The sequence below is a fragment of the Bison bison genome, unplaced genomic scaffold (genome assembly GCF_000754665.1).
Source record: "Bison bison bison isolate TAMUID 2011002044 unplaced genomic scaffold, Bison_UMD1.0 scf7180017863957, whole genome shotgun sequence".
Taxonomy (NCBI): Eukaryota; Metazoa; Chordata; class Mammalia; order Artiodactyla; family Bovidae; genus Bison; species Bison bison.
In genome coordinates this window covers 2,095,503-2,110,978 of record NW_011494529.1, presented here as the reverse complement: position 1 = coordinate 2,110,978, position 15,476 = coordinate 2,095,503, and the positions used below count along the sequence as shown (strand labels likewise).

General features: G+C 38.9%; 1 protein-coding gene across 2 annotated transcripts in view; it reads right to left on the bottom strand.

Annotated features, from left to right (window-relative positions):
* Positions 1–15,476, bottom strand: part of TM2D1 (TM2 domain containing 1) — a 50,920-nt gene that overhangs the window by 19,855 nt on the left and 15,589 nt on the right. For both annotated transcript variants that reach the window (XR_824731.1, XM_010833914.1), the window contains exon 4: positions 6,099–6,190. Coding sequence is in view for 1 of the 2 variants with exons in the window: in XM_010833914.1 (XP_010832216.1) it covers positions 6,099–6,190 (92 nt within the window). In the remaining variant the exon portion in view is untranslated. The remainder of the gene's footprint in view (positions 1–6,098; positions 6,191–15,476) is intronic.

Here is a 15,476-nt window from a genome sequence, read left to right as displayed (position 1 = left end):
CAGTGATTTTGGAGCCCAAGAAAATAAAGTCTCTCACTGTTTTCAGTGTTTCCCCATCTATTTGCCATGAAGTGCTGGGACCAGATGCCATGATCATAGTTTTCTGAATGCTGAGTTTTAAGCCAACTTTTTCACTCTCCTCTTTCACTTTCATCGTAAGGTTCTTTAGTTCTTCTTTGCTTTTGGCCATAAGGATGGTGTCATCTGCATATCTGAGGTTTTTGCTACTTCTCCCAGGAATACTGATTCCAGCTTGTGCTTCATCCAGCCAGGCATTTCGCATGATGTACTCTGCATATAAGTTAAATAAGCAGGGTGACAACATACAGCCTTCACCTACTTCTTTCCCAATTTGGAACCAGTTTGTTGTTCCATGTCCAGTTCTAACTGTTGCTTCTTGACCTACATACAGATTTCTCAAGAGGCAGGTCAGGTGGTCTGGTATTCCCATCTCTTGAAGAATTTTTCAGTTTATTGTGATCCACACAGTCAAAGACTTTGGCATAGTCAATAAAGCAGAAGTAGATGTTTTTCTAGAACTCTCTTGCTTTTTCTGTGATCCAACGAATGTTGGCAATTTGATCTCTTGTTTCTCTACCTTTTCTAAATCCAGCTTGAACACCTGGAGGTTCATGGTTCATATACTCTTGAAGCCTGGATTGGAGAATTTTGAGCATTACTTTGCTAGCATGTGAGATGAGTACAACTGTGCAGTAGTTTGAGCATTCTTTGGAATTGCCTTTCTTTGGGATTGGAATGAAAACTAACCTTTTCCAGTCCTGTGGCTTCTGCTTAGTTTTCTGAATTTGCTGGTAAATTGAGTGAAGCACTTTAACAGCATCATCTTTTAGGATTTGAAATAGCTCAGCTGGAATTCCATCATCTCCACTAGCTTTGTTCATAGTGATGCTTCCTAAGGCCCACTTGACTTTGCACTCTAGGATGTCTGGCTCTAGGTGAGTGATCACACCATCTTGGTTGTCTGGGTCATTAAGATCTTTTTTGTACAGTTCTTCTGTGTATTCTTGCCACATCTTCTTAATATCTTCTGCTTCTCTTAGGTCCATACCGTTTCTGTCCTTTATTGCGCCCATCTTTACGTGAAATGTTCCCTTGGTGTCTATAATTTTCTTGACAAGATCTCTAGTCTTTCCCATTCTATTGTTTTTCTCTATTTCTTTGCATTGATCACTTAGGGAGACTTTCTTATCTCTCCTTGCTAATCTTTCGAACTCCGTATTTAGATGGATATATCTCTCCTTTTCTCCTTTGCCTTTTGCTCCTCTTCTTTTCACAGCTATTTGTAAGACCTCCTCAGACAACCATTTTGTTTCCTAAGGCCCACATGACTTCGCATTCTGGTGGTCCAGTGCTTAAGAATTTGCCTGCCAATGTAGGGGTCATGTGTTTGATCCCTGGTCCGGGAATATTCCACAGGCCACTGGGCAACTAAGCCCTTGCACTACAACTACTGAGCCTGCAAGCCACAACTAGAAAGCAGCCCCCACTCACCACAACCGGAAAAGCCCGCGTGCAACAACAAAGACCCAGCACAGCCAAAAAGAGATGGTTTGAAAAACGTTTGTCTTCAATGAACTGCTACTCTATGAAGAAAATGGAACGGTGCCAGCGCCTTTGCCTTTATGATGCCCTCTTCCAACGGTGGTCTTCCTGCAGCTCTTCTCATCTCAGGGTACTTCTTCAGAGAATTCTTCGAGCATGCTATTCCCCCCAACAGGCCCAGAACTCTATCACACGTCTCCTATTTATTTCCATCACAGTGTTGATCAGAAATTATTTCTTGGTTTGTTCATTAATTCTCTGTCTTCCTATGCCATGTAAACTCCTGAAGACAGGGTTCTCATCTGTCTCATTCAAGTCAATTCCTTGAACAGTATGGCAGAGTTTGAGGAATATTTGTTGTATGACTATCAAAAAACTAGAAACAATCTATGATCAACTTGAAAAAAACAAAGTAGCATACACTTTAAACAGCATTTATTAAAACTGAAAATGACCAGGACCCTGTGGTGTTCCTGCCCTTTCTGTCCCTGTTTTCTTTTTTGAAGGGAAGAGAATCCAGCCTCCATGACCTTTCCTGAGTTCCAAATGGCAGATGTGAACAGTTGCTAATCAGGGGAGGAGCAGCCAACAAGCCAAAAGAGGCCAGGAATCAGAGAGGCTCATCAAGATTAGGGCTTCCCTGACAGTTTAGTTGAAAAAGAATTTGCCTGCAACGCAGGAGACCCTGGTTTGATTCCTAGGTTGGGAAGATCCCCTGGAAAGAAGATAGGCTACCCACTCCAGTATTCTTGGGCTTCCCTTGTGGCTCAGCTGGTGTAAAGAATCTGCCCGTAATCAGGAGACCTGGGTTGGGAAGATCAACTGGAGAAGGCAAAGAGTACCCACTCCAGTATTCTGGCTAGAATTCCATGGACTATATAGTCCATGGGGTCACAAAGAGTCTACATGACTGAGTGACTTTCACTTTTTTCACTTTTCTTCAAGATTAACTGAGACCAGATTAGCGGAGTGCAGGCCCTGCACACATGCTCACTTGTCAGCAACCCTACCCTTGAAACTAGTGCTATAAAACTCCTCATCAAATCCTCCTGGGTTGGGACACACAGTTCTTGAGGGCAGGAGTCTGTCGTGTCCCTCCTTGTCTGGCAAAGCAATAAAGCTATTCTTTTCTACTTCATCCAAAACTCTGTCTGCAAGATTCGATTTGGCACCGGTATACAGAGGACAATCTTTTTGATATAAAAACCAATGCAAACCATTACTTGTATGTTTTTCATTATTTGGTGCACCAAAACTAATTTTTTAAAAGATGGAGGGAGGGATTTGTGAACAACCAAAAGTAGATTGATTTTTTTATCCAAGTAAAAAAGTTGTTAGGTCTCTTTGTACAGATCCTATTTACTTATCTTATCAAGGAAAGAAATGATGTATTTAGATTTTAAAGTTTTGGAATTCCAAATAAAAATGTTTCTAATCAAGAAGGATCCATTTTTATCCCAAGTCATTACTGTCGTAGATATATTCTTCCAAAAAGATTTTGCTGCCAGATGATATTCAAAAAGCTCATGTTTTCAGTGTACTTTATTTATAGTTTAGTGACTTAAATTTTACATTTAAAGTATACAAATTCAATAAAAGGATTTATTTGGGTATAAAATAAAAAGTACACAGATTAATTTTTGGTGTTTAAAAAAACTGGGGGTATTTTTTGCTTTATTACAGGTTGAGTCTTGCAAATACTCTTCTGTGTAACCATTTTAGAGAATGTAGATTATTTCATACTGAAGCTGCTGTTTGCCAAAGCCCAAGCATTCTGTAATGATTTGGTAACTGGGTAGCTCTATTCTTTTTGTGCCTATACCGAAAAAGGAGAGCTTTCAAATCTTAGAAGAGTTTAACCTACAAATCCCTGTACCTTTATTTGTCCCATGATCTGTGGATATAATATGCCAGTCCAAACTGGTAACTCCAAACTTGAAAAAAGGAATACAATAACCAAAGACTTTGAAATTTGGGGCTTAAAAACACACAACACTTTGTTATTCTCATAAGAAAATATTTACACTTTAAAGTAATATCACCATGAAAGGAGTATCTCTCCCCCCATTAACTGCTCCAAAAGAGCTATTATTTTTGAGAATCCATAATCTTTCAATGCTACAGATGGCCAAAACAAAATATACCAATTATTGCCATGTAAAGAGAAATCACAGATGTTAACACAGTTAAAAACACAAAGATAGAATATTAGAAAAATAAGGCTTCATGGTGAAAAAAGGGTTCAGCTAAAGCAGCACAAGTATGAGAATAAATCAATTAGAGGAAATAATGCTATATACATAAAGTATCTATAAAGAAAATTTTTCTTAAAGGAATGTTTGGATCTTATTAAATTTAATTTAATCTCACCCTCAACACATTTCCCTTATTTAATCCTGACATAAAATTTATATAAGGAAGAAAAGAGAGAGAAGCAGAAAACATCTGCTTCATTGACTATGCCAAAGCCTTTGACTGTGTGGATCACAACAAACTCTGGAAAATTCTTCAAGAGATGGGAATACCAGACCACCTGACGTGCCTCTTGAGAAACCTGTATGCAGGTCAGGAAGCAACAGTTAGAACCGGACATGGAACAACAGACTGGTTCCAAATCAGGAAAGGAGTACGTCAAGGCTGTATATTGTGACCCTGCTTATTTAACTTATATGCAGAGTACATCATGCGAAATGCCTGGCTGGATGAAGCACAAGCTGGAATCAAAATTATAGGGAGAAATATCAATAACCTCAGATATGCAGATGACAACACCTTTATGACAGAAAGCAAAGAAGAACTAAAGAGCCTCCTGATGAAAGTGAAAGAGGAAGTGAAAAAGTTGGCTTAAAACTCAACATTCAAAAAACTAAGATCATGGCATCTGGTCCCAGCACTTCATGGCAAATAGATGGGGAAACAGTGGAAACAGTGAGAGACTTTATTTTCTTGGGCTCCAAAATCACTGCAGATGGTGACTGCAGCCATGAAATTAAAAGACACTTGCTCCTTGGAAGAAAAGCTATGACCAAACTAGACAGCATATTAAAAAGCAGAGACATTACTTTACCGACAAAGGTCCATCTAGTCAAGCTATGGTTTTTCCAGTAGTCCTGTACAGATGTGAGAGTTGGACCTAAAGAAAGCTGAGCACGAAAGAATTGATGTTTTTGAACTGTGGTATTGGATAAGACTCTTGAAAGTACTTTAGGCTGTAAGGAGATCAAACCAGTCAAACCTAAAGGAAATCAGTCCTAAATATTCATTGGAAGGACTGATGTTGAAGCTGAAGCTCTAATAGTTTGACCACCTGATGCGAAGACCTGACTAGATAAGACCCTGATGCTGGGAAAGATTGACGACAGGAGGAGAAGGGGACAACAGAGGATGAAATGGTTGGATGGCGTCACTGACTCAATGGACATGAGTTTGAGCCAGCTCTGGGAGTTGGTGATGGACAGGGAAGTCTGGTGTGCTTCAGTCCATGGAGTGGCAAAGTGTCGAACACGACTGAGAGAATGAACTGAACTGAACCTCACAGTGAAGATTCCTCTTTGATCTCTGGTGGGTAGCAAGATGGAAAGAATAAGATTAGCTTTGGTAGCTAGAAAGCAGAGCACTCAGAAACTTTAAAACTCCTCACTGAAGGGCTAATATAGAAGCAAAGTACTACAGTAAATAAAGCATGATCTCTTGAGCCAGAGTATTTGGGTTCAAATTCAGGTCACTAGCTGAGTGTCCTTGGGTAAATCTCTTAATCTCATGACAAGTTCCCTATCCATAAAACAATGATGATAAAAATATATCAGAGTATAAAGCAAGGCCGTCAGAGGTAGCAAATCCTTTAACCTCTCTGGTGACAATTTCCCTACCTGTTAAAGCAGATTTAAACAGGATGATAAACTCAGAGAGTTTTAAGACTCAAATAAGGGGAGACACGTGAAAGTATTATTTAAACAAAAGTTATCATCAAATGTAACTAGCTTTCAGAAGCATTAGTAACTATGGTAAATGTAAAGATTATAACCAGGAGGAAGGTGTGGGGAGGGATGCTAGGGGTAATAATCAGGCTCCACACCAGCTTATACTGGTTGCTGCAGTTATAACCCCAACTTCTCCTGAAAGAAGTAGTTTCTATTCCCAAAGTAACACTGATAGAGATCCAGGTAGAAGGCAAATATTTTTGGAGGGATAGGAAAAGATATGCATTTATTCCTAAAACATTTATTGAATACCCAATGTGTACATAGCACTAGCAATGACAACCCCAGTCTACTATCTTAATGACTACACTGTCTTGAGTGTGTGTTTTCATAACGATGTAAAAAAAAAAACCAAGTAAAGTCAGTATCTTTTACCCAAGTTCACTACAGAGCTAACTGCTAGCTCTGTAATCAGAGAAAAACATTGACTATTCAACTCCAGCTAAATGGAACCTTAACTATTAATAGTATGCAGAGATTTAATCTTTAAGAACAGGTACATTTACCTACAAGTTTCACATGAATTTTTTTTTTTTTTTAATAAAATACACTCACCCAAGGCAGGGTATCCAAGGTAAAATCGATCTGCTCCCAACCATCCAAGGAAAAGAGACAGTGCAACCGCCACCTTGTATGAATAGCCATTCCTGCACAGAATCAGAACCTGAATGTCACATTCATATATTTCCAACATGTAAACATTTTAGAAAATAATGTTAATTATTACTGTTAATCAGTTCATTCATCCATTCAATTAATGCTTTTTGGGTGGCTACTAAGTGCCAGGGACTATTTCAGGCTACTGGGAAATATTAATGCACAGAAGAGATAAAAATTCCTGCCTTTAAAGAGCTTACAATCTAGTGGCAGCAAGTAATAAACCTAAGTGAAAGTCGCTCAGTTGTGTCCAACTCTTTGCGACCCCATGGACTATACAGTCCATGGAGTTCTCTACACCAGAAAGAATACTGGAGTAATCAGCCTTTCCCTTCTCCAGGGAATCTTCCCAACCCAGGGAATGAACTCAGGTCTCCCGTATTGCAGGCAGATTCTTAACCAGCTGAGCCACAAGGGAAGCCCAAGACTACTGGAGTGGGCAGCCTATCCTTTCTCCAGGGGGTCTTCCCGACCCAGGCATCAAACCAGGGTCTCCTGCATTGCAGGCAGATTCTTTACCAACTAAGCTATGAGGGAAGCCCATAAACCTAAACATATTTTAAAAAGAAACTGTGTGTTAGAAAGTCATAAAGAAGGACTTCCCTGGTGGTCCAGTGGCTAAGACTGTGCTCATAATGCAGGGGGCCCAGGTTCAAGCCCTGATCAGGGAACTAGATCCCATATGCTGCAACTAAAATATCCCATATGCAGACATGAAGTTTGAAGACCCCACCCCACATGTGCAACTAAGACTTGGTATGGCTAAATAAATAAATACTAAAAAAAAAACAGTCATAAATGCTATGAAAAAAGAAGTGGATTAGGGTATATAGGGAATTTAGAATGCCAGGGATACAGATAAGGGCCATTTAAGTGGAGTGACAAGAGTAAGCTTCATTGAGAAGGTGGTATTTCAGCAAAGACCTAAGGGAGGTAAGAGATTTAGCCATGCCATGCCTCTGATGAAAGAGTGTGCCAGACAAAAGAAACTGCTGTTGCAAAGGCAGCCTACCTGGCATGTTCAAGGTCTATTAATGAAGCAAGTATAAGAGGAATGGAGTAGGAGAGGGGAAGAACAGAAGGAGACAAGGTCAGAGAGAGAACAGGGCAAAGAGGGCAGATCATGCAGGGCCTTGACTACCATTGTTAAGTGATATAACACCACCATCTTTTACTCTGAGTGATATGTGAAGCTAGTGCAGAGGTAAGCAGAGGCATGGTGTAAAAACAGTCACTCTAGTTGCTATGCTGAAGATAGACTGCAGGGGAGGATTTGGGAGCTATTGTCACAATAATGTACAACAGATCTTCCCAGATCAAGAGACGAAACCAGAAAGGAGTAACAGTGAGGAAAAGAGTGTGGTGTCAACATGGATCTACTGTATTACACAGGGAACTCTTCTCAATGTTATGAACCAGCCTGGATGGGAGGGGAGTTTTAGGAGAGAACGAATACATGTATACGTATGGCTTAATCCCTATGCTGTCCACCTGAAATTATCACATTGTTAATCGGCTTTACTCCAATACAAAATAAAAAAGTAAAAAAAAAAAAAAGTGTGTGGTATCTTGGAAGTCAAGTGAAGTCAGTGTATTAAGAAGAACAGAGTGATCAACTGTGCCAAATGTGACTGATGGATGATATAAGAATGCCTGAGAATTTACCACTAAATTTAACCAAGAGGAGAGCATTAGTGACCTCACTAAGAGCAATTCTGGCAACAATGAGGGCAAAATATAGAACAGAGCAGGCTTAAGGAAGACAGCAGTGCCCATGACTCTGTGCCATCCTACAGCACCCACAAACCTGGCTCTCCCCTGCCCTCACCGCTGCAGCAGAGTCCACAGCACAGGCAACCCCACTTGTGGCAGAGAGAACTGCCATCCTGGTGTCCCTGGTGGTGATGCCAGCAACGACAGCAACTCTCGCAGCATCAAGGCACCAGTAACCCCACAGGAAAGAAGCAGAGATGATGAGGGCACTGGTGACACCTCTGGCAGAGGTGACAGAGGGCAGAAAGTGCCAATTAAATATAGCCAGAGGCAGCTCAGGTCAGCGAAACCAAGCTACAAATTGTGCTGCAGTGCCATCTACTGAAAAACAAAAGAAAGAACTCTAATTACCAACCTGTTGAACTGTGAGAATCAAAGAAAATAAAGTTTTACCTAAATGAGAAAGGTATTCACTACCTCAAGCATGCCAGCAAAGGAACAACTAACTCATCAAGCACCATGGAAAGCCACAGTAACACAGCATCAGAAAAAGAAAATGACAATTCTCCAGAAACCAAACTTAAAATCACTTAAAATCTCTACGTGGTCTCATAGAGAATTCAAAATAGCTATCAGGAAGAAACTCAACATGCTACAAGAAAACAGAAAAACAGTTCAATGAACTAAGGAAAAAATTAATGAAAAGAAGGAATATTTTATCCAAGAGACTGAAACTCTGAACCAAACAAGTTATGAAGCTGAAGAACTCAATAAATGATATGAAGAATGGCATTAAAAAAACAATAGAAATAGAGTAGACCATATGGAAGAGAGAATTAGTGAGCTTAAAGACAGAAACTGAGAAATGATTCAGGTGAAAGAGGAGCAAGAACTAAGTTTTTTTTTTAATGAAGAAACTACAAGAACTATCCAACTCCATTAGAAAGGCAACATAAGGACAATGGGTGTACCAGAAAGAAAAGAGAAGGAGAAGGAAACAGCTTATTTAAGGAAGTAATAGCTGTTCAGTTCAGTCACTCAGTCATGTCTGACTCTGTGACCCCATGGACTGCAGCACGCCAGGCTTCCCTATCCATCACCAACTCCCAGAGCTTACTTAGACTCATGTCCATTGAGTTGGTGATGTCATCCAACCATCTCATCTTCTGTTGCCCACTTCTAAGTAATAGCTGCTGCTGCTGCTGCTGCTAAGTCACTTCAGTTGTGTCCGACTCTGTGTGACCCCATAGACGGCAGCCTACCAGGCTCCTCCATCCCTGGGATTCTCCAGGCAAGAACACTGGAGTGGGCTGCCATTTCCTTCTCCAATGCATGAAAGTGAAAAGTGAAAGGGAAGTCGCTCAGTCGTGTCCGACTCTTAGCGACCCCATGGACTGCAGCCGACCAGGCACCTCTGTCCGTGGGATTCTCCAGGCAAAAGTACTGGAGTGGCTGAGAATGTCTCAAATCTGGGAAAGGAGTTAGATATACAAGCCCACATAGCAAATAGAACACCTAAAAAGACCTTCCCCAAGACACATTAAAACTGTCAAAAGTCAATGACAAAGAAACAACTTTAAAGGCAGCCAGGGGGGAAAAAGACAGCAACCTACTAAGGTACCCCCCTAGGTGATCAGCAGATTTCTCAGCAGAAACTCCATTGGCCAGGAGAGAGTAAAATGACAAACTCAAAATATTGAAAGACAAAAACTATCAGCCAAGAATACTCTATATAGCATAAGTTTCATTCAGATACATGGAGAAATAAAGGCATTCCCAGACAAACAGAAGTTGAGGGAATTTATCATCTCTAGACTTTCTTTACAAGAAATGCTTAAAAAAATTCTTCTACTTGAAATGAAAAAGCAAAAGTCCAAAAAATTTTAAGCTAATAAGCAGAATCAGAAAACAGTAACTATATATCAGAATAGGTTGCTGGGAATTTATTGGTGGTCCAGTGGTTAAGACTCTGCACTCTGAATGCAGGGGGCCCCAGTTCAATCCCTAGTCAGGAAACTAGACCCCACATGCCACAGCTAAATATCCAGTATGTGGCAACAAAGATCCCGCATGCTGAAATGAAGACTCGGCACAGCCAAATTAAAACAAAACACAAATCATTAAAAACAGGTTGTTAAACACTTAGTTACAGCAAAGATTAAAGGGTGAAAAAAAGTAACTATAGCTACATCAATTTGTTAATGAATTCACAGTATTCTACACTGAGACATACTTGTGACAACAAAAATATAAAAGGGAAAAAGGAAAAAAGATGCAACCTCTCTAGGAATAGGAGGATAGGATACTACCAACAGGACTTCCCTGGTGGCTCAGTGGTAAAGAATCTGCCTGCCTAGGCAGGAGACACGGGTTCGATCCCTGGGCTGGGAAGATCCCACATGCTGAGAAGCAACTAAGCCCGTGTGCCACAACTACTGAGACTGTGCTCTAGAGTCCAGAAGCTACATACGAGCTCATGTGCTGCAACTACCAAAGCCCGTGCAGCCCTAGAGCCTGTGCTCCATAACAAGAGAAGCCATCGCAATGAGAAGCCCGTACACCACAGCTAGAGAGTAGCCCCCACCCACCACAAGTAGAGAAAAGCCTGTGCAGTAACGAAGATCCAGTACAGCCAAAAATAAATAGATAAAAATTTTTAAAAAGATACTACCAACAGAAAAAGGACTATCTTTGAGATGTTTATACAAACCTCATTGACAACCACAAAACAAAAATCTAGAGCAGAGACCCAAAACATAAAAAAAGGAGAGAAAACTGAGAAAAACATCATAGAAGACTACCATTCCCTTGCACAGGAATGCAAAGAAAAAGAAACAATGGAACTACAGAACAACCAGAAAACAAAAGATAAATGGCAATACCAAGTCCTCATACTCAATAATCACACTAAATAGGAACTTCCCTGGTGGTCCAGTGGTTAAGACTGTTCTTCCATTGCAGGGGGCATGGGTTCGATCCCGGGTTGGGAAACTAAGATCCTGCATGCCACACAGCATGGTAAACACACACACACACACACACACACACTCTCTGAATGTAAATAGATTGAATTCACCAGGCAGAAGACAGAGAATGCCTGGATGGATTAAAACATAAGACCCAACTATATGCTGATTCTAGGAGACTCATCTCAGTTCTAAGTAAAGGATTGCAAAATGATACTCTAAGCAAATGGCGGCCAAAAGAAAGCAGGCATAACCATACTCACATCAGACAAAACAGACTTTAGACCAAAAAAGTTAACAAGAGACAAAGATGGGCATTATATACTAACGATAAAGGGTATAATTTATTTAGAAAACATATTCATTAATATATATGCACCTAACAACAGAGCACAAAATATATAACGCATATAACTGACTTAAAGGGAGAAACTGACAGCATCACAGTGAGAGGAGATGTTAACAACCCACAATAAATGGATAGATCACACAGACAGAAAGAGAACAAGGAAAACTCAACCTTAAATGAAACACTAGACCAAAGAGACTTAATAATAGATGTATACAGAACATTCTATCCAAAATCTGTAGAATAAACATATTTCTTAAGGGCATACAGAATGTTCTCAAGGATAAACCATCTGCTGGGGCACAGAACAAGCTTTAATAAATTTAAGAAGACTGAAATTATATCAAGTATCTTTTCTGACCACAGTGGTATGAAACTAAAAATCAATTTTAAGAAAGCTGAAAAAATCATAAATATGTGGAGATTAAACAAACTATTGAACAACTATTGCATCAGTGAAAAAATTAAAGGGGAAATTTTAAAAATATCTGAAGAGAAATGAAAATACAACATACCAAAATCTCTGACACACATGTAATATCAGTACTAAGAGAATGGTTTATAGAAATACAGGTCTACTTCAAGAAACAAGAAAAATCACAAATAATCTAACCATACATTTAAAGAAACTAGAAAAAAGAAGGGAAAAAAAAATGAAGCCCAAAATCAGTAGAAGGAAGGAAATAATAAAAATGAAATTGGAAATAAATGAAACAGAGACCAAAAAGAAAATAGAAAAGATTAATGAAACTAAGAGCTGGTTCTTTGAAAAGATAAAGTTGACAAACCTTCAACCTGACTCACTTAAAAAAAGAGAGAACTCAGATAAGTAAAATCAGAAATAAAAGAGGAAAAGTTACAATGGATATCAAAGAAATACTGGGTTGGCCAAAAAGATCATTCAGGTTTTTTCATGTCATCTTATCCAGAAAGAACTTTTTGGTCAACCCAATATAAAGGCTTATAAGTGACTACTATGAATAACTGTATGCCAATAAATTGGACAACTTAGATAAATTTTAGAATCATACAGCTTTCCAAGACTGAATCCATAAGAAATAGAAAATTTGAATAGCTCAATTACCAACTAAGAGATTAAAATGATAGTCAACCCCCCCCCCCCCGCAAAAAAAACAAAGTCCAGGAGCAGATGGTTTCCCTGGTGAACTCTACCAAACATTCAAAGATTTAATACCTATCTTTCTCAACCTCTTCCAGAAAACTGAAGAGGAGCAGACACTTCTTAACTCATTTTAGAAAACCAACATTACTATGATACCAAAATAAGATAAGGACATCAAAAGAGAAGAAAATTACAAAACAGTATCTCTGATGAACACAGATGCAAACATCCTCAACAAAATATTAGTAAACCAAATACAACAATACTTTACAAGGATTACATACCATGATCAAATGGGATTATTACAGGAAAGCAAGGATGGTTCATTTGCAAATCAATGTGATACACCATATTAACAAAATGAATAAAAATCATATGATCATCTCAATTTATGCAGAAAAAGCATCTGACAAGATTCAACATTCATTTATGATAAAAAAAAAACTTTCAATAAAATGAATATAGAAGGAATGTACTTCTACATAGTAAAGGCCGTATATAACAAACCCATAGCTATTATATTTAGCAGTGACAAATTGAAAGCTTTCCCCTCTAAGATCAGGAACAAAATAAGGATACCCACTCTTATCACTCTTATTCAAAGTAATACTGGAATTCATAGCCAGAGCAATTAGGCAAGAAAAAAAAATAAAAGACAACCATATTGGCAAGGAAGAAGTAAAAGCGTCACTGTTTGTGGATGACACAATTTTATATACAGAAAACCCTAAACATTCTACCAAAAAAAATTATTAGAAATAATAAATACAGTAAAACAGCAAGGTAGAAAATCAATATACAAAAATCTGCTCTCTTAATATATCTTAATATATAAGTTGTTAATATATATTAACAACTAGAAGAAAAAGAAGTTTAAAAAATCCTATTTACAATTGCAACAAAAAGAATGGAATACCTAGGAATAAATTTAACCAAGGAAATGAAAGACCTGTACACTGAAAACTATAGGACATTATTGAAATTAATTGAAGAAAACACAAAGAAATGTAAAAATATCCCATGCTCATGAAATGGAAGAATTAACATTGCTAAAATACAAATTACCTAATAGAATCTACAGATTCAGTGCAATTCTTATCATACAGCTCAATTACAACAAAACAACCTAACTTAAAAATGGGCATGGGATCTGAACAATTTTCCATTAAAGATATGGCTAATAGGCACTTGAAAAGAAGATGTTCAATATCACAAATCATCAGAGAGATGCAAATTAAAACCACAATGAGGTATCATCTCACACATTAAAATGGCTATTATCATAAAAACAAGAAAAAACGAGATGTTGGAAAGGATGTGGAGAAAAAGGGAACGCTCATGATTTGCTGGTAAATGTAATTTGGAGCAGCCACTATGAAAAACAGTATGGAGATTACTCAAAAAATTAAGAATAAAATTACCATATGATCTAGCTATTCCACGTCTGGGTATTTATCCAAAGAATAAGGAAATACTAATTCAAAAATATATAAGCATTCCAATATTCACTGCAGCATTATTAACAATAGCCAAGATGTGGAAACAACCTAAGGCCCACTGGTGAGTGAACAGATAAAAAAGATATATACACATATCTAAACATACAAGTAGAATTCAAAGAGTTTTATTTCTATCTCTATATGCTGCTGCTGCTGCTAAGTCGCTTCAGTTGTGTCCGACTCTGTGCGACCCCATAGACGACAGCCCACTAGGGTCCCCTGTCCCTGGGATTCTCTAGGCAAGAACACTGGAGTGGGTTGCCATTTCCTTCTCCAATGCATGAAAGTGAAGTCACTCAGTTATGTCCAGTCCTAGTGAGCCCATGGACTGCAGCCTACCAGGCTCCTCCGTCCATGGGATTCTCCATGGACGGAGATTCTCCATGGACTCTCTTGCGAGTACTGGAGTGGGTTGCCATTGCCTTCTCTGAAACATACAAGACTACTACTCATTCACTAAAAAAAAAAACAAAAACACTTGCCATTTGTGACAACATGGACAGATCTTGAGGACATTGTGTTGAGTGAAAGAAGTGAGATAGAAAAAGACAAATATCATATGATTTCGCTCATGGCTGGGCCTGAGCCTTGCAGAGACAATGGGACATAGTCCATGCTCATGCTCAGTTATGTCCGACTCTTTGTGACCCCATGGACTGCAGCCCATCAGACTCCTCTGGCCATGGGATTTTCCAGGCAAGAATATTGGAGTGGGGTGCCATTTCCTCCTTCAGGGCATCTTCCTGACTCAGGGATTGAACCTGTTGTCTTCTGTGTCTCCTGCACTGCAGGGGGATTCTTTACCCACTGAGCCATCAGGGAAGCCCATTTTGCTCATATGTGGCACATATGAAAAATAAGTAAATGAACAACAAAAAAATAACATGAAAAAAACCACACTGAAACAGAAGATACTGGTAGTCCCCAGAGGTGAAGGTAGGTGGGAGGTGGATGAAACGGGTAAAGGTGATCAACTGCACAATGATGGATGGGAACTAGACTTGGTGGCAAACAGCCTGCAGTATATATAGAAGTTGAATTATAATGTATACATGAAACATGTTACAAACCAATGTTAATTCAATTTTTAAAAGTTGGAAAAAAACCTAAAGAAAAGCATAGATAATCCTTTCAAGGAGTTGCTACAAATAAGAGTAAAGAAATAAAGAGGTAGCTGGAATCATCATTTTAAAGTCAAATCTGATCATGTCTCCTGCTTATAATCCTATTTTTTGCATTGCACTCAAAATTAAGACATTTTCAGGGAGTTGGGGGAGATAGTAAACAGCCCAGAGATCCTGTCTATGCAGCCAATATTACAAGGATGTCAGATTTTGCCCTGAGGCAAAATACCTACCAGAATAGCGGTAGAGAAATAAACTGGGAGACTTGGTAGAAACTCAAGTGATAATCTACTGGCTACTAGCAGTGGAAGAGAAAAGGAAACAAAACTGGAAAATATTAAAGGCAGAAGCAGCCAGACTAAATGTGGGGAATGAGTCATTCTTTGGAGAATGACTCCAAAGTTTCTGCTTAAGGAACTGGATAGAACAGCTGCATTCACTAATACAAAGGAGGAAATGATTGAAGGAAGAGACAATAGATTCAGTTTGGGATCTTTATATA